Genomic DNA, 18,364 nt, shown 5'->3' on the forward strand with positions numbered 1-18,364 from the left:
GCTCATTCTGTATTTGTATCATTAGCCTGTTCCCCTTCCTGATTTTTAAGCTTGCATCTAAAAGCCACTTGTAGATCAGCATTTGCCTGGTAAGTGAAATCATGAGAATTATCCCAAGCATATATGTTAAGCAGCCTCACTTCTAAATCCTTCCCTTTGCTGCTGCCAGCATAATTTCAGCTATTGAGTGTTGCAACTGGATTTTTCTAGATGAGACTGCTCAAGTTTTCCCTCTGGTCAGGAAAAAATGAACTAGAATGGCAAAGCAGACATAGGAATCCTCTGGCTCATGAATCAAACTAGGCCTTATTTTACCTAAAAGGCTTTGCCCCAAGCTGTGTCCACCTAACACCAGGTGTTAAGATGACACAGCTACAAAGGAACACATTGAATCCTTCAAATGTGCTCTCATTTTGTCCTGGGCCAAGGGGCTTGCATGCTATACCTTTAAAATTGACACCCAATGTAAGCCTTGCTGGGATTAGTTAGTGGTGGGTGCTGCCAATGCAGACGTGGACTTTGAAGTTGGCAAACTCCTTTCCTTGGGGATCTTGAGTTCAAACTCAAATTTGACATCAGGCAGGTGACAGGTGGGGCCCCCTGCCCATCTCTCAAGTCAGTCCATGGATGCCTTGTGGGAGTTGAGGGTATGCTGCAAGCCATCAGTTCAGACACTGGATGTAACTGTAAAGTCAACTTCTGAATGCTTATAATGTGACTAGTCTGTTCTTTATTAAGGTGAAGGTAATGGGACTTTTCACTTCATTGTGCTTTGGAAATGTTTACTTCTATAGATTTAAGGAGAACAAGGTACCTGGCTCAGTGAAGCACTTTGTTGCCTTGGTGGGGCTACAATGAAAGTAGCTCTCATGCCCTATTTGAGTTTACCAGATCCTGTACCCAATTGCAAAGGTAAATTTTACGTGCTCTCTGCAAAGGGTACCTTTGGACTCAAGGGCTGGGCTTAAACCATTAGAAAAAGAACTTAGGCTTTGGACCCCACCAAACAGACCATTAGTTCACCCAGCCCACTGTTTGTCTGCTGTCTAGAAGTGGCTCTGAATCTGCTGAGCAAGGTCATTACTAAGATGGAATGTAGAACCTTTTGAATTCAAAGCATTTACAGAGCTACATTTCTCCCCCTCTGCAGAATCCTCAGAGTTGAGCCCTTTTTAACTCTTAAAATGAGCTGAACAGAAATAATTTGGAAGGGTTTCTGTGTAATGCAGTTGAGGAACTTTTAACCTTCAGGTTTTTTCAGGCATGGGATGCTGCAGCCCATGGAAACTGTTGGAGCAGTAAGCCATGGGGGAAAGTGGGTCCTTGATAGCAGGCAGTTAGGGAGTGGCCAACCTCAGATACTGTTCTTGGGAAGATGAAGTTATCAGCATCCCAAAAATACTTCTCACCTTAGGTAAAAAGCTGCAGCTTTTCAACTTGGTTCGGCCTTGTAAGACGAACAATACCCTTCACTTGTGTTGCGATAGGTTTGATTATTTTTCTTTGACTCCGATAAGCAAGTAAATTAAGATGCTAACACGACACTTGTTTACTGGAATTGAGTATCTTAGCAGTCAAACTAGCGATACTTATTATCTCACATGGCTGGCCTGCTATGGAGCAGTAGAATTTTTAAGAAGATCCATGGAGGCTAGTGACATCTCTTTGCACCTCTTCTCTGTTCAGAATCTTGGCATCCAATCAGAGGCATATCTGAGGAGTGCTCAATGTTGAGGCCAAGTCAGTGGAAACAGGAACTAAGTGAGGAGAGCAAACAGTCTCCTGCTTTGTGAGTTTGTGACAGATTGTTTACTGAAGCCTTTTATGGATGCCGCCAGTGGTACTCATGGGTACCTGCATTAGGGAGCTCTCCAATGAACACTTCAAGCCACACTAATAGTAGGTTTTGTTCAACATCATCGACTCATCATCATTCAAACTTCTCCAGCAGAAAAAGCAATATTTAATACAGCACAAATAGCATCTTAATTGCAAGCAAATAGTGAACTATACAAAAATCATACAGAATCCTAATCCGATATAAAGCATTCTTCCAAATGAAGTATTATTTTGAAGTCTTCGTCTCTGAAGGATTTTCACCAGTGTCAAGTGTCTTCAGCAATCGAAAAAGGCCAGCTGCTTCTCTTATCCGGCTGAATTCAATACAAAAGGCTTGCACTTCTATAAATAAGTCCTGTACATTAATTATTTTGTTCCGAATCAAGGATTGTAGAAAGACGCAGACAAGTCGTACTAGCCGGTTCTGAAACAGACGACATATGGGTTATATAGCTAATGTTAGTTCTACTCAAAGTAGGCTCATTGAAATTAATGATGACAAACTTATGGTAACACTATATATCAGGCATTCCCAAACTGCAGCCCTCCAGATGTTTTGGCCTACAACTCCCATGTTCCCTATCTAACAGGACCAGTGGTTGGGGAAGATGGGAATTGTAGTCCAAAACATCTGGAGGGCCGAAGTCTGGGGATGCCTGCTATATATTGACTGCTGACCCAACAAAGCAGCAGCTCACAAAGTAGCTTTGGGGAAATAAAATCTTTTAAGAAAAGCAAAACTGTTCATTTTATAAGCTAGTTAAAATTTACAGGACTCACTTTTTAAATTCTGCAATAAGTAGCCTGCTTAAAAATCCCCCAGCCCAGGTGTCAATTTCAATCATCCAATGGTTTTATTACTAAAAGCCACAATTCAGAAACACAGATTGAATTAAAGTATTTCATTTTAATTGCTTGGAAAATAACCCTAAGAAATAGATTGTGCTTTCCTCCTCTTCTTTTTTTGGTTCCTTTTATATACCGGTACCTTTAATAAGTGTGGGGGACCTTTTGGCCTTCCAGGTGTTGCTCATCCTTGGACCCTGGCCAAGATGGCTGGAGGGCGATGCAATTTGGAGTCCAGCAATATCTGGAAGTCCATAGATTAGCACCCCCTACTTTAAAAGTATGGAATAGTAAGAACAGTAAGACACCAAAATACTGTGCTCCATTTAGAGCAAGGCAAATATTTCAAATTCCCAGGTACAAATTCTGTACAGGGTTTCATGTCCACCCCCCGCAAAAAAAGCCTGGGTGAACCAGTCCCAGGATTTCAATAGTTTCTCATTTTGAAATGCTTCCAAAAACCTACCTGCATATACTTGTCCTTAATTTGCTCACAAGTAGAAATACAGTTGGAGATATAAAGGTGAATAAATTCTGGAGGAAGATCAACTGCTGTAGTAAGACTGTTGGACATAGAAAATAGTTGATTAACTATGAGATCATCCATAAATTCTATGCTCGGGGGGGGGGGGTTTGACCCCACGCCTCCTTAGCAACTACAATTTAGTTGCAATGAATTTTCGCAAATGTTCACACAGCCTCCTACATTTATGGTGTGATATTAACCTATGTGGAGTGTGAAAAGGAAATATACAACTGCAGGTGGGAAAAACCAGGAAGAGAATTTATCCTTTCAAAATGTAGGGCTGATGCTTCATTTGGGCTGCTTTGTGCACAAGTCAGCTTAAAGTTTCAACTCCCCCCCCCCCAGCACCTGATCTTATGGTTTATTTTTTAATGGTACAGTTTGATTATTGTGAGGGACAGGGGATATCGCGAAGTCCCTCCCCTCCTAAGTTCAAGCCAATCCCCGAGCACAGGGGGAAGCAGAGAGAGTTCCGATTCCAGTGGGGAAGCAGGAAGTCGTGTCCGAGGCTCAGGCAAGGTAGAGGAGCCAGGGTCCCAGGTGGGACAGGAAGGGGCGAATAAGGGCGGGAGACCCATCCCCCCAACTCCGGAATTACGCAGAAAGAGGAGGGGAAAGAGGATGGGTCTGCCAAAGCTTTTGTGTTGGAGAAAGACGCGCCAAAAGCCATTAGGAGGTTCTGAAACCGACTGACCACATCACTCCGTGTAAATAGCAATGACTTGAGCACTGTAAATACGCAGCACCAATAAAAGAATAAAATGCAGAGCTGCGTAGCGTCGTTACTCTGAAGTAGTCCACTCCGGCCACTGTGACAGCAACCTCCTAATCCTTTTTGGGCTACTTTGGAGTTGCCGGGATGAGCGTGTCAGAGGCGGAGAAATGGAGGCAGATCGCGGAGCAAGCCCAGCAAGAACTGCAGCAGCTGTCGCTGCAGGCGCAGGGGGAATTGAAGGCAGCTAAAGAGGAGACTAAGAAGGTCCAGGACGACCGGCTACAACTTGCGGAACAGGTGAGAGCGCTTCAGGAAAAAGAGCAGCAATTAAGGGCGGTGGCGGTAGACCTCCAAAACAAGCTGGATGCAGAGAAAAACAAGGCGGGAGGGGCACCCCAAGTCCAAGTGCTGCCAGGAAGGAGAGCCGGGACCCTAGTAAGCAAGTTCAATGGAGACCCGAGGGAATTTCAGGGCTTTGAGACTGAGATTGTGTATGCTCTTGAGCTGCACCACGATGAGTTCCCTGATGATGAGCACAGGGTAGCGTTTATTGTGGAGCACCTTACCGGGGCAGCCAGGGAGTGGCTAAGACCGTTAATTGCAACAAGGAATCCTTGCATGAAGAATGTCAAACTATTTCTAGAAGGTTTGAAAACGATGTATTCGTCCGATAGTCATATGGACCAGACTAAGGAGGAACTTCATAATTTACGCCAAGGAAATATGACAGTTCGCGCGTATTGGGCGAAATTCACCATGCTGGTGCACAGATTGGGGTGGGAACTAGAGTCCCCCCCAATGCAAGCGGCGTTCTACTTGGGGTTGCATGAGGAGGTGAAGGATGAGCTCTCGAGAGGTCCAAAGCCCAGTAATATGGATCAGCTGAGCAAAGCGGCTCTGGCGGTGGGGGTGAGACAGGAATCCCGGTGGAGCGACAAGCAAGCAACGCGCGCAAAGCGGGCTTGGTTCCCACGGTCGCAGGAGAAGCCACTCCCCCAACAACCCTTTCAAGCCACGCCTGGGGCCAGTCAGGACCAGGAACCCATGCAGATTGATAGCGCGCGCGCGCGGGCTTTTCAAACCCCAGCGGCGCCAAGACGCAAGGAGGGAAGGGGTGGGAATTGCTTTCTCTGCAACTCCCCCCAGCATCTCGTCAGAGACTGCCCACATCGCAGGGAGTGGCAAGGAAAGGCGGGAACGGTTGTGCCCTCCCCCACTGAAGCAGCACCACAGCAGGGAAACGGGAAAGCCTGGCTGCAGGAGACAAGGGGCGGCAGCCAGGCACAGTCAGCAGACAACAGCCCCAGCCCACCCACCCGCACAGAGAGGAGCAGAGCCAGCCCACCCCTCCCAGAGCAGGAGTGGTTCTAGAAGTGACGCTCACGCTTCCAAATGACTATCCCCTGACAGTCCTCGCCCTAATTGACAGTGGGGCGTCAGCGAACTTCTTCTCGAGAAACTTTGCAGAAGAGCACCAGATCCAGCTTCTGCAGCTGGATTTTCCTCTGCACGTGGCAACCATTGACGGCAGAGAGCTGCTGGGAGGGGCCATCACTCATCAAACCCCCCCCATGAGAATGACGGTTGGAAGGCACTCAGAGACACTGGCATTCAACGTCACCACCATCTCAGACCCCCCCATCGTTTTGGGCATGAGCTGGCTGGCGCGCCATGACCCCTCCATAAGTTGGCACCAGAGATGCATCACTTTTGGATCGGACTTTTGCCTGGAACATTGCATGCAGCACCAACCAGGGGAGGGGCCTCCGATAGCCACGGTGGCCACCATGCACGTCAAAGGGGGTGAAGCGATACCCAAGCCGTACTGGGACCTGCAGGAGGTCTTCAGCGAAGCGGAGTCCGACCACCTACCCCCACACAGGCCTTTTGACTGCCAGATCAACCTGGTACCAGGGGCAACTATACCCCCAGCCAAGCTGTACGCCATGTCAGACCAGGAACTGGAAGATCTGCGCGCTTTCATCGACAAGAACCTCAAGCGGGGGTTCATCAGAGAAAGCAAGGCAGCAGGGGGCAGCCCGGTCTTCTGGGTGGACAAGAAAGACACGCAACAGCGCCGTCTTGTGGTGGATTTTAGACGGCTGAATTCGGTGACAGAGCCAGTGGCTTTCCCCATGCCCAGAGTGGATGATCTCCTGACAGCGGCACGCAGGGGCAAGATTTTCACCAAGCTGGACCTGAGGGGGGCGTACAACTTGATCAGGATCCGGGAAGGCGATGAATGGAAAACCACGATGTTCACGCCTCTGGGCTCTTTTGAATATCTGGTGATGCCCTTCGGGTTGCAAGGGGGCTCAGCATGCTTCCAGGCCTTCATGCACCACGTCCTGGGGTCCCTCCTCTTCAGGAAATGCTTGGTCTTCCTGGATGACATCCTTATTTACTCCAACGACCCAGTGCAGCACGTGAAAGATGTCAGGGAGGTGTTGCAGCGCCTGAAGGAGAACCACCTGTATGTGAAGCTGGAGAAGTGCAAGTTTCACACCAAGGAGGTGGACTTCCTGGGCTACAAGCTGTCAGACAAGGGGCTGGCGATGGACAAGGACAAGGTGCAGGCCATCCTGGACTGGCACAGCCCCAGGACTCGCAAAGATGCCCAACGCCTACTAGGCTTCGCCAACTTCTACAGGAAGTTCATCAAGAACTTCTCTCGCGTTACGGCTCCCATCACTGACTGCCTGAGAGGCAAGCAGAAGTTCAGGTGGACACCAGAGGCGCAAGCAGCGTTCGAAAGCCTCAAGAGGGTGTTCGCCTCAGACCAGAACCTGTTCCACGTGGTTCAGGACGCGCCCCTACGCGTGGAGACAGATGCTTCTGATAAAGCTGTGGGCGCCATTTTGTTGCAACTGGACGCCAACAGAGAGTGGAGACCCTGTGCCTTCTTCTCCAGGAAATTGACTCAGCCAGAGCGAAACTACACAGTGTTTGATCGGGAACTTCTGGCGATCCACGCTGCGTTCCAGCACTGGAGACACTTCCTGGTGGGCGCCAAGCACCCCATCCAGGTGTGCACAGACCACAAGAACCTGGAGTTCTGGAGAACTGCCAGGGTGCTCAACCAGCGGCAGATACGGTGGGCAGAGTTCTTCTCGAACTTCAACTTCTCCATACACTACATCCCGGGAGAGCAGAATGTCAGGGCGGATGCCCTCTCCCGCAAGCCAGAGTACATGGAGGAGGAGGCGCCACCGGCACCCAGGCACATTTTCCCCCCGTCAGCATGGTCCTGCGGAGCAGCAGTGGTGAGCGAGGCAGAACTCACAGCACTGACGGCAGCGGATGAATTTGCCAACCGCATCTTCAGAGAACTGAGAGGGGGGGGGGAGCAGGCAAAAGACTTTGCAGAACGCAGGGGGCTGCTTTTCTACAAGGGTGCACTGTACCTGCCCACCACCCAGCTTAGACGTACGCTCCTCAAGCAGATGCACGACAACCCAACGGCGGGTCATTTTGGGAGGGACAAAACCACTCACCTAGTCATGAGACACTTCTGGTGGCCAGGGGTGCGGGAAGATGTTCGAGACTATGTACGGGGCTGTGACACCTGCCAGCGGGCAAAGGTGGTCAGAGCAGCACCACCGGGATTGCTGGAGCCCTTAGCCACGCCACACAGGCCGTGGGAAGTGGTGTCCATGGACTTCATCACAGATCTGCCTTCTTCCAGGGGCAAGACCGCAGTGTTGGTGGTGGTGGACCTCATGTCCAAAATGTGCCACTTTATACCGTGTGCCAGGGCGGTCTCGGCAGAAGAGACAGCCAAACTGTTTGTGGATCACGTATTCAGACTGCATGGATTACCCTTAAGGGTTATTTCGGATCGTGGCCGCCAATTTGTTTCCAGGTTCTGGCGGCGGCTCATGAACCTCCTGCAGGTGGAGGTCAGCTTGTCGACGGCTAGACACCCGCAGACCAATGGACAGGCGGAGAGGGTCAACGCCATTCTGCAGCAGTACCTGAGATGCTACGTCAGCCAGAGGCAAACGGACTGGGTGGATCGCCTGCCACTGGCAGAATTTGCCTACAACAATGCGGTGCACGTCTCCACAGGGGTGTCGCCCTTTAAGGCCAATTACGGGCGTGACCTCAGATCTTTCCCTGAGAGGGAGGGGGAGGAGGAGGAGGAGGGCCCACAGGCTGAGGATTGGGCAGAGGAACTGGAGACGGTGCACCAGCAGCTCAGAGAACACTTGGAGAGAGCCAAGGAAGCGTACAAGAGGGGGGCAGATCGCCACAGGCGACCGGGGGAGGTCATTAGGGTGGGGGACAAAGTTTGGTTGTCCTCGGAGGGCCTTCCCATCAGAGGGCGATGCAAAAAGCTGGCGCCCAGAAGGTTGGGCCCCTTCACGGTCACGCAACAGGTCAACCCGGTGGCATACAGGCTGGCACTGCCAGAGGACATGAGGGTGCACCCAGTGTTTCATAGATCGCTGCTGTCGCCGTACAGGGAAAGCAGCAGGCTCCGAGACAGCGAACAAACCCCTGAGGGAGGGGGGGAGAGGGAAGGCAGGGAGCAACTCAATGAGGCCACAGCCATCCTGGATTCAAGGTGGGGGGTGGGGGGCCTGGAGTACCTCATGGCATGGGAGGATGCTCCACCGTCCCAGAATGAATGGGTCCCAGCCACTCAGATACAGGAGGAATTCCTGGTAGAAGAATTTCACGCCCTTTTTCCCCATAGACCCAAGCCCTGGCACATGGAAAGGGAGGGGGAGGGGGAGGAAGCACGGGAGAGCAGTTCACCATGGCGCTGGGAAGCGGAGTTTGAGGAACCAGAGGATGAGGTATGGGTGTCACCGAGATCCACCCAGTCAGAGGAAGGAGCAGATTGGCAGAACATTTTTACCCCCACCAGCTCTGACGCCACAGACTTTTTGGGATTCCCGTCCTCCCAGGCGGAAGGGGGGGGCTTGCAGGACTGGGGGGAGGTGTTCACACCAACGGGCTCGGAAAGCACTGAGTTCTTAGGCTTCCAGTCGTCACCGACACCTGGGGGGGACCTGGGGAGGGGTGAAGGAGAGCTTGGGAGGGGGGTGGATGTGAGGGACAGGGGATATCGCGAAGTCCCTCCCCTCCTAAGTTCAAGCCAATCCCCGAGCACAGGGGGAAGCAGAGAGAGTTCCGATTCCAGTGGGGAAGCAGGAAGTCGTGTCCGAGGCTCAGGCAAGGTAGAGGAGCCAGGGTCCCAGGTGGGACAGGAAGGGGCGAATAAGGGCGGGAGACCCATCCCCCCAACTCCGGAATTACGCAGAAAGAGGAGGGGAAAGAGGATGGGTCTGCCAAAGCTTTTGTGTTGGAGAAAGACGCGCCAAAAGCCATTAGGAGGTTCTGAAACCGACTGACCACATCACTCCGTGTAAATAGCAATGACTTGAGCACTGTAAATACGCAGCACCAATAAAAGAATAAAATGCAGAGCTGCGTAGCGTCGTTACTCTGAAGTAGTCCACTCCGGCCACTGTGACAATTATTCATTTCATTTATATCCCTCTTCTACAGTTGCATATATTCTGAGCTGATCTCTCTGCCTGAGTCTTTAGAATGAAGTCAGTGGGAGGGAAAGAATGAGCCGATTTTGAATTGGTGGATTTGTCAATTGTCATGCTATACATTTATAAAACCTTTTATCCTTGTTTGTTTTAAGAAATGCCCATGGTAGCTGACAATGCATAAATAAAGAACATTAAAATAGTACATTGTACTGAAATTGGGGAGGAATTATTGTTTGAGATTATTACTAAGAACTAGTCAATCACAACTAATGGGATAATGACCCTCTTTCACTGTGGGTGGTTATACATTTACTGAACATGAAGTGGCTGTACATGTTTACTTTCCCACCACACCACCCCAATTTAAAATGCCATCTGTCCCTTCATAGGAATGGACACAGAGGCTCAATAACATTTAAAAACAACCAGCTGTTTGGTTTCTACCATCCTGAAAGTGCATAGATGAGTATCTTCCTCTGAGCTTGCACTGGCTCTTTCCAATGACTGTGGCTGTCAAAGAAGACAAAAAGGAAGACTACTCCAAGGATATGGAATACTCCTAAAGCTTCTCCCCACTGAACTATCCACAGGTCAACTGTCATGACATTCTCTCACAATTTCATAAGCTTAATTAAAAACTAGCAAAATGTCCTATTAGGACAGGAATGGGAAGGGTGCTCATGTATATGGAGAGCCCAAAAGTTGTAGGGATTCCTGTTTATGTGTACACATGCAATTCATCCTATATACATGCTCTGTATATAGGAACACAATATACCTCCCTGCCCCTATGTAGTCCCTGAATCTGGAGGCCAAAACACTACATTTGGGAAATAAAGGAAAGTTAACGCTGCCAATTCACCCCACTGCAGCCATTCTCTTATACTGGAAAAGCAAAGGGCGCGCTGGAATTAAACCTACCCTTAATAACAGCATTGTAAAGGATTATGTCCAAATCCTTTGGACCAAACCGGCAATTCTGTTTCTGATTGTATCTCATGTACTTTGTCTGTAGAACTGAGTGCAAAACACTGAACTACACCAGCATTCAGATACAGGCACCCAGAATACTATTCCTTGATGGGACCAAACTGGCTGCATGGATACTAGAAATCAAGCTCGTTCAAAAATGCCAGCAAAGCAATCTAAAGTAGACAAATAGTTACCGATTGACAACTTCCATTGAATGTAGAGACATGTCCATGTTGACCAAGACTGAAAAATACTCCGTTATCTGACTTGACTGCATAAGTTTAAGCAGCATTTCTATAGCAACCAAAGGATTATTTTCCACTAAATCAGGCAATTTGGCAGGAGTGAGGCCAATGTGGTAAACAAGCTTGGGGTCTTTCTCCAATTCTCCAAGGAGCTGCAAAGGGAAAATAAATAAATGGACAACTTAAGACTTAACAAGGCACAACAAAATATACGTGACAATGCTACATACTATTTTCAAGTTTAAGGATACTTTAAGCTCACATTAGAAAATGCACAGTGATAGAATTGGACTATGTACCACCTGAATACTACACACACCTGTGTTTGCTGTGCTGATGACAAAGGACTTTTGAAAGCCTTGGCCATGATTCGTTTGATTTCCACTCCGGCACTGTTTTTCACACACATTGACTTGTCCCACTGAATGGCATGATCTGGCTCTATCGGGTTCAACCAAGCGAGCTCATCCTCACAAATGTGAAGTGGAGGTGGGGGTCGTATAAATTCTGGACGAAAATGGCCTGGAAAAATAATTTGCATTCATATCATCAATCTGAAAGCACCTGGTACAGAAAGCCGCCTAAATATTATGCTCACTTCTCCCTAAGCATTACATTCTGAACACATAATGAAATACACTACAATTGTGATACAATTGTGATAGTTCTGATATGATAGTGATGCAATGTTTGCAGTTGAGAACTTTCCTAAAACCTCCAATTTCAAAACAGGGCAATAGATAAACCACCATAAAAACCTGTGGGCAATCTGTCACATGGTGATCCTGATGAATTCTACGGCGACACTTAGTTCATGATGAAAAATTACAAATCCATTCAGAAATCTGATAGTCCAAAGTTAAACTATCAGATAAGGCCCCATCTTCACTATTCATTCAAAGCAGTCTCCTACCACTCTAAACAGTCATGGCTTCCCCCAAAGAATTCTGGGGACTCTAAAGCGGTACTAAGAGTTGTTAGGAGAACCCTATTCCCCTGAAAGAGCAACAGTTCTCAATAGTGTTTTGTAAATCAATTCCTCTTCTCAGGGAACTCTGCCTCTCTGAAGGGAATAAGGGTCTCCTAACAACTCTCAGCACCTTCAACAAAGTACAGTTCCCATGATTCTTTGAGGGAAGTTGTGACTTTTTTACAGAGATGATACGGCTTTATGTGCAGTGCAGAGGAGTCCTAAGTACAGTATATTCTAGTTCTTCATTCATAGCTAGAATAATGGTAGAATATAGCACAGGACTGAACCATAGTACTACTTATTAGCACTAAGGTTACAAACCTAGGTTAGTTTATAGTGTGGAGAGACTAACCATAAACAAACCTGGATTTGGGCAACTTACTAAGCCAAACCATGGCTTAGCTCGGTGCAGTGCAGCTACAAAATGACTAGGGAGGAGCCAAGCAGCCACAATCTTCCTGGGAGCTAAAACATGGTTTTGCTTAGCATGACCTGCAAACCAGGCCAATGTACAGAAACTATTTTCATTTTTGATATGTTTGCAATATAACAGGACTCCATGATCCTCAACCTGCAGAAGTTAAAAACATCAAACCATCTCAGCTATTCTAATAAACTGGAAGTGCAAGAGAAATCAACCTAAACTATTTTGTGGCACATCCTATCGGTCACTGCTTTGGAGAAAATCATTCATTCTTTCATTGCAATCAAGTAGTTGTTGTTTATTTACAAGTTTTAAAGCTTGCTACAATCAGTACAATCACAAACAGAAATGAAGTGGTGGGATTATAACTAATGTTATAGCTATCTTATGCTGTAAGTGGGTGAAAGATTACAGAAAGTAATGCATACTTTCAATAGGTGGTTTTGGTCCACTCACTAGAGCTTCAGTGATCTGGGAGGCAACGGAACTGTCAAAACCAGAATTTGAAGAATCCGGGTCAGGGTCACTGAGAATGCTGGGGAAACTCGCTTTACTCTGTGTCGGCAGTTCAGACTGACGTTCTAGAAGGGAAAATGGTTAACACAATGTTCAGTGCACGCGATCTTGAGTAAAACAAACAGAATTGTCAACTGAGCAACACCACTGGATGCAACCCATACTCAACATGAGTAACCACAAGAATCAGGATTCAGAGGTTTGAATAGACATCCTGAAACATAAATCTGATCAGAGGATGTTTTTACTTTTTTATGCAGCCATCTCACAATAAGGTAATATGGTTTACTGTAATTCAAGGGCACTGTTTGGAAGAGTCTGAGAACTTAAGAGTCTAAATCTCGAGTCTAAGATCAAGAACTCACAAAAGCACTTGCGAGCTCAACACTGGTTGAGACGAGCTAAGTACAAGTTCTGTGAGAATTATCATTCTTCTCTAGGCATGGAAGAGGTTCTCTCTAATTCTGCAGTGATTTCCAATTGCTTCCAGAGCTCAGCACAATATCAAGGATAGGACCACCCACAAACACAATATGAGGGCGGGAGGAGGGTTGGTGCTAAGTATGAATCTGTGGGCCCTTGGCTGTAATTTTGGGTAGCTATTTGTGTGCACAGCTGTGAACCACAAGCCGTATTTTAATATACTTTTCTCTTTAGCATTGGAAACTGACATAGCAAAGGCTTTTTGTAAAAAAAGAGCTCTGGGTGTATTTTATAGTTCTTACCCAGGCTTCCTCAACCTTGGTCCTCCAGATGTTTTTGGCCTACAACTCCCATTATCCCTAGCTAGCAGGACCAGTGGTCAGGGATGCTGGGAATTGTAGTCTCAAAACATCTGGGGGGCCGAGGTTGAGGAAGCCTGTTCTTACTCATGTACACATACACCAGCTTTTTATATCATATTCTAAACAAGTATGTAAAATAATGCCTGAAAATATTTCTAGAAATAGCAAAATATGACCTCAGAAACATCTTCAAGTTAAGAGGGGAAAGCACTACACACTATTCAAACTGAAAACAAATTGAGATATTTTAGTGCAGTATTTTCCCCTTGTCCATCAATTCCAGGAAGTCTCCTTTTATTTGAAAGGGAGGGTGCTGGAAAAAATCTGATTTCAATAGAGGTCACTGATCCTTAATCAACTAAGTCTTCCATCAAATAAACAGTTTGTACTTAACACAGTACATTGCCAGAATACTTTTCCTTTTCCAAAGCAACATATGACACGTAATTGGCAAGAAGCTTAGTGACAAAACTAGCTATGAAAAGCACAAAATGAGAATTTATTTGAAAAATTATCCCAGCAGTGTGAAGAGCAAAATGCAATCAAGACATACTGTTAGCTCAACTTCTCTTTGTAGAAGTTAGGAAGTTTGTTTTAACATGAACTGTCCAAGTGTAAATCAAGTTTGAATCATTTTTTCTGTTCCTCTTTGTTTAGCAACAGGGAAGTTCCATTCTGATTCCTGCAGTGCGCCTTGCCTATTCACCTTAGTAGTGTTCTAGGGGGAACAATTAAATTAACTGTTTTCTCTCCTTGTTCTTTTTGGCAATAACTTTTCTTGCCCACATCTTAGAGGCAGAACAGCCAGAATACACAACCGCTGACCAGAAAGAATCATTGTTCCACCTTTCAGCATGCCAATAATTGCTTCTTAAAAGCCTCACACTGACAAATTCAGTGTGACGAATTCATGTTCAAATTCAGCAAAGTACTGTAAACGTGTACTATAAAACTACAAACATTAGCTTGCAAGCACAAAAACTCTTATGACTCTTCTACGCACACACTTAGCACAAGAACAAAGGTAATGCAAATGTCATTCTAGAGCAGGGTCAGATCTCAGCAAGAACTGTTTATTTTTTACCTGCCAAAGCCAGCTGAAGGCCGCTGATATCCACAGATTGGCCCATATTTCCTACATCCATTGATGCAATCTGTCTTGGGGTCTTTTTGAAGAGCTCTCTAGGTGGGGCCAACATCAGCTGGGAAAGAAAGAACCTCTCTGGTGGGGTTATAGGAGGCAGAAAACCTGGAAAGGCAACATCATTTCAGGATTTCATGTGCTAAAGATAGTATTTTATACATACCGGTACTGAAATACAAATATTAGCTTGATGTAACAAATGGGTAGAAATGTTTCACACTCTTCTCTAACAACTGGGTTTATGTGAAATGCAAGTGATTTATGTATAAACGTACAACCAAAAACAGAAAGTTTTGTTTGGCTGTAAATTAAACTAGCTAAAACAGCATCTGTTTGTAACTGAATACTCAGAATTAGTACAGTATTTTTAAAATGAATTTTCCTCACCTCAACTTACATATTCTGAAAGACTTTTAAAATAACCTTTTAGACTGGTACTTTTCCTACATTGTCCTCACATGTTACACGTTTCCTTGGGATCAACAAACACATCCTCATATTTTGCAATTACAATTAGGGTCACAAACATTATTCCTTCTATATAGGAATTAATACTTCCTTACTCATCTAACCAACTCATGACATGTTTTACAGGTTTCTGTTGTTGTTACTAATAATAACAGTAACATATTTATATCCCAACCTTTCTTTCAAAGGAGCCCAGAGCAGCAGTGATAAAACAGTTTTTAAAAAATATATATTAAAAGAACATTCTCAACTAAGGATCTCAAGGTTACCAGGAACAGTGTCTTTTAGCCATCAAATACCTAAGTAAACATGAATGTTTTTAAATTTGTCCTGCACCTCACCTGGGAGAAGGAGAATTAGGTTATCAATGGCTACTAGTTATGACAGCCATGTACTACTGCCACTTTCAGAAGCAGTAAGTCTCTAACCTACTGGAGAGTGCAAGCAGAAGTGGATTACTGTATGCACATCTTGCATGTGAGCTTCCCACAGACATCTGACTAGCAACTGTGGGAACAGAATGCTGGACTAGATGAGTCATTCGTCTAATCCAGCAGGGCTCTTATATTTTTAATAACAGACTTAATTACGACAGAAGGCACTATTGCCAAAGTCAGGCCCTGGCTTCTTAAACACAATTCAAAGTTCTGGCTTTAATAAACCACTGAAATTGGTTGATTTTCATACATATATAATTCTTGTTTACAAAATAGGATCCATTATGATCACACAAATATCTACAGTGGTACCTTGGTTCTCAAACGCCTTGGTACTCAAACAACTTGGAACCCAAACACTGCAAACATGGAAGTAAGTGTTCCGGTTTGCGAATTCTTTTCGGAAGCCGTACGTGCTCCGTTTTGAGGGCCACACTTCCGTTTTGAGTGTTACACTGAGGTCTGTCTGTTTTTGCTATTTATTTTGCGTTTTGTTTTTGCGACTCTTTTGTTTTTCTTTTTGTGACTGTGTGGAACCCAGTTCAGCTACTGATTGACAGTGTGACTGCAGTACATTGATTATTGCTTTTATTTTATGGCTCAATGGTCTCGTTAAGATAGTAAAATTCATGTTAAACTGCTGTTTTAGGGTTGTTGTTTTTAAGTCTGGAATGGATTAATTCACTTTGCATTACTTTCTATGGGAAAGTGTGCCTTGGTTTAGAACGCTTTGGTTTTGGAACGGACTTCCGGAACGGATTAAGTTTGAGAACCAAGGTACCACTGTATTTTGTTGCATGTGAATTTAGTGAGAAGGCATGACTGGCTATCACTGTCATCATGCGTGAATGTATACACCTTTCCTTATAAAGCCGCAATATTAAACTAGGTAAATACTGTATATTTATTTAATCCATCTTTACCCTTCCTTTCAAATATTTTTTTCAAGTTAGCCTACTACACTAATTACATTTTTTTAAAAGTGTTCCTCGTTTCCAATCTGTGTAAGCATCACAAGTTTTCACCTAAATTTAGATGAGCCTGTGCATTGCAACCAGGGAGGGGGTCACTTTGCAAGATGGGTACCTATTACCCAATGGGTTCAAGACATAGCTGCCAAGTTATCCCTTTTTTAAAGGGATTTTCCATTATGCTGAATAGGCTTCCTCGCGAGAAAAGGGAAAACTTGGCAGCTATGGTTCAAGATCACCTGACACAGAAGTTTTATACCCCTCTAAAACCCTTTCCTACTCACAGCCAGCATGCTAGAAACATGAACATTTCGTAATATTTCACAAGGACTTCCCCCCCCCAGGGGCTCTGGCCCACTTATGTGTGATGGTATGTGACTGTCTGAATGGGGAAGTGAGGGGTGCTGTTTACTTGAGAATAAACTATGATGATTAGGAAGGCAGTATTACAGCCATTAAATGAGGGCCATCCAAAAAAAGCACGTCACACACATCCAAAGGCAATACCAAAGTTACAACAAGAAGAGAGTAAAGCTGCAATCCTATACAGGTACATTCATGGGAGCAACTCTGATTGATCTCAATGGGACACGCTTCTGAGTCAACATGCACAGGACAAGCAGTACCTTAAATGAAAATGCTGTGGGTGGAGGGAACACAGGTAAGAAAGGAGTTCAAAAAACCCACCTTAAAATCCTGACATACTTGTGGTGGTTGTGGGGGGGGGAGGAAAAATGCATCTATTCCATTTTAAGTCATTGGTGAGTAACCTGCAGCTCTCCAGATGTGAGAGCTCTAAGTATTATTATTATTATTATTATTATTATTATTATTATTATTATTATTATTATTCACCGGGACTAAAGCTGCAATCCTATATAGGTACATTAACGGTCTGGGGGGAGCAAGCCTGATTGAACTCAACGGGACATGCTTTTGAATCAACATGCACAGGAAAAGTAGTAACCTAAATGAAAATGGTAAGAAAGGAGTTCAAAAACAACACCTTAAAATCCTGACATACTTGTGGTGGATGGGGGAGAAGGAAAAATGCATCTATTCCGCTTTAAGCCAGGGGTGAGGAACCTGCGGCTCTCCAAATGTGGGAGCTAGTAGTAGTAGTAGCATTAGTATTATATTATGATCACCGGGGCTGGAGCCCAGCACCATCCGGACGACCACGGGTTCCCCCCAACCCAGATTCAAACGTACAACTACGTAAGGTGTAGGAAAGGAGGTGCTGCTGCTGAGGAGAAACCGCTCATCTCTCCCCCTCCCCCCCACTGGGATAATCGTTCGCCTGGGCGGACGGGCGGCAGTACCTGAGAGCGGAGGCCTCTCGCCGTCGTCACCACCGCCGCCGCCACCGGCCGGGCCTGTGGCGGCGGCGGCGGCGCTGCTGGCGGTAGTCCTCTCGGGCGGCGCGGGGTTGAGGAGGTGCGCGAAGATGGCGGCGAAAGGGTTGGCGGCGAGCGGCTCGGTGCGGTACATCTCCCACAGCAGGTAGAGGGCGGTGAGGCGCTGCGGCGGCGTGGGCAGCAAGTCGGGCTGCTGCAGGAGCAGCACCAGCACGGAGCCCACGCGGAAGTGCTCGGCCTTGCCGAAGTAGTGGTGGAAGGCGGTGGAGAGGCCTTCGAAGGTGCCGCCGCCGGCCTCCTCCGACACGATGCTCAGCAGGCTCGACAGCTCCTTCGGGGAAAGGCTCATCTCTCCACGAGGCGGCGGAGGAGGAGGGAACTCCGCCTCGATGCTGCTGTTATTACTATTGCTATTATTACTACTACTACTACTATTGTTACTACTACTACAACCCCCAACGGGTACCGAACCCGCGGCCTCCGTAGCGCAACCGGGCTGGGGGACTAATGCTGGCCCCACCCGCGGGCATCCAGCTCCGCCCCCTTCCTTCTTTCTAGCCTTGCCTGCGCGCGCTACCTCGCCCGCCTACCTACCTACCAGCTACTCCTCTCATTATTAATTCCCCCACTCCGTG

At 46.4% G+C, this 18,364-nt stretch overlaps 1 protein-coding gene across 1 annotated transcript; it reads right to left on the reverse strand.

Annotated features, from left to right (window-relative positions):
* Positions 1-1,940: 1,940 nt before the first annotated feature.
* CNOT11 (CCR4-NOT transcription complex subunit 11) lies at positions 1,941-18,341 on the reverse strand. Its single transcript, XM_035116612.2, has 7 exons — positions 17,694-18,341; positions 14,436-14,600; positions 12,479-12,631; positions 10,973-11,175; positions 10,603-10,805; positions 3,152-3,248; positions 1,941-2,263 (listed from the first exon to the last, which is right to left on the reverse strand). Exons 1-7 carry the CDS (start codon positions 18,076-18,078, stop codon positions 2,066-2,068), a joined length of 1,404 nt encoding a protein of 467 aa, XP_034972503.1. The 5' UTR covers positions 18,079-18,341; the 3' UTR covers positions 1,941-2,065.
* Positions 18,342-18,364: the final 23 nt, after the last annotated feature.

This window comes from Zootoca vivipara, chromosome 4 (genome assembly GCF_963506605.1).
Source record: "Zootoca vivipara chromosome 4, rZooViv1.1, whole genome shotgun sequence".
Lineage (NCBI taxonomy): Eukaryota > Metazoa > Chordata > Lepidosauria > Squamata > Lacertidae > Zootoca > Zootoca vivipara.

What these genes read in the sequence shown, in the direction of transcription:
- CNOT11 (XM_035116612.2), bottom strand. Translation starts at nt 18,078, where the DNA reads ATGAGCCTTTCCCCGAAGGAGCTGTCGAGCCTGCTGAGCATCGTGTCG. An exon ending in CGAGAGGCCTCCGCTCTCAG is followed by an intron (nt 14,601 to 17,693) that starts GTACTGCCGCCC and finishes TTGCCTTTCCAG; the next exon opens with GTTTTCTGCCTCCTATAACC. An exon ending in CCTTCAGCTGGCTTTGGCAG is followed by an intron (nt 12,632 to 14,435) that starts GTAAAAAATAAA and finishes TTTCCCTTCTAG; the next exon opens with AACGTCAGTCTGAACTGCCG.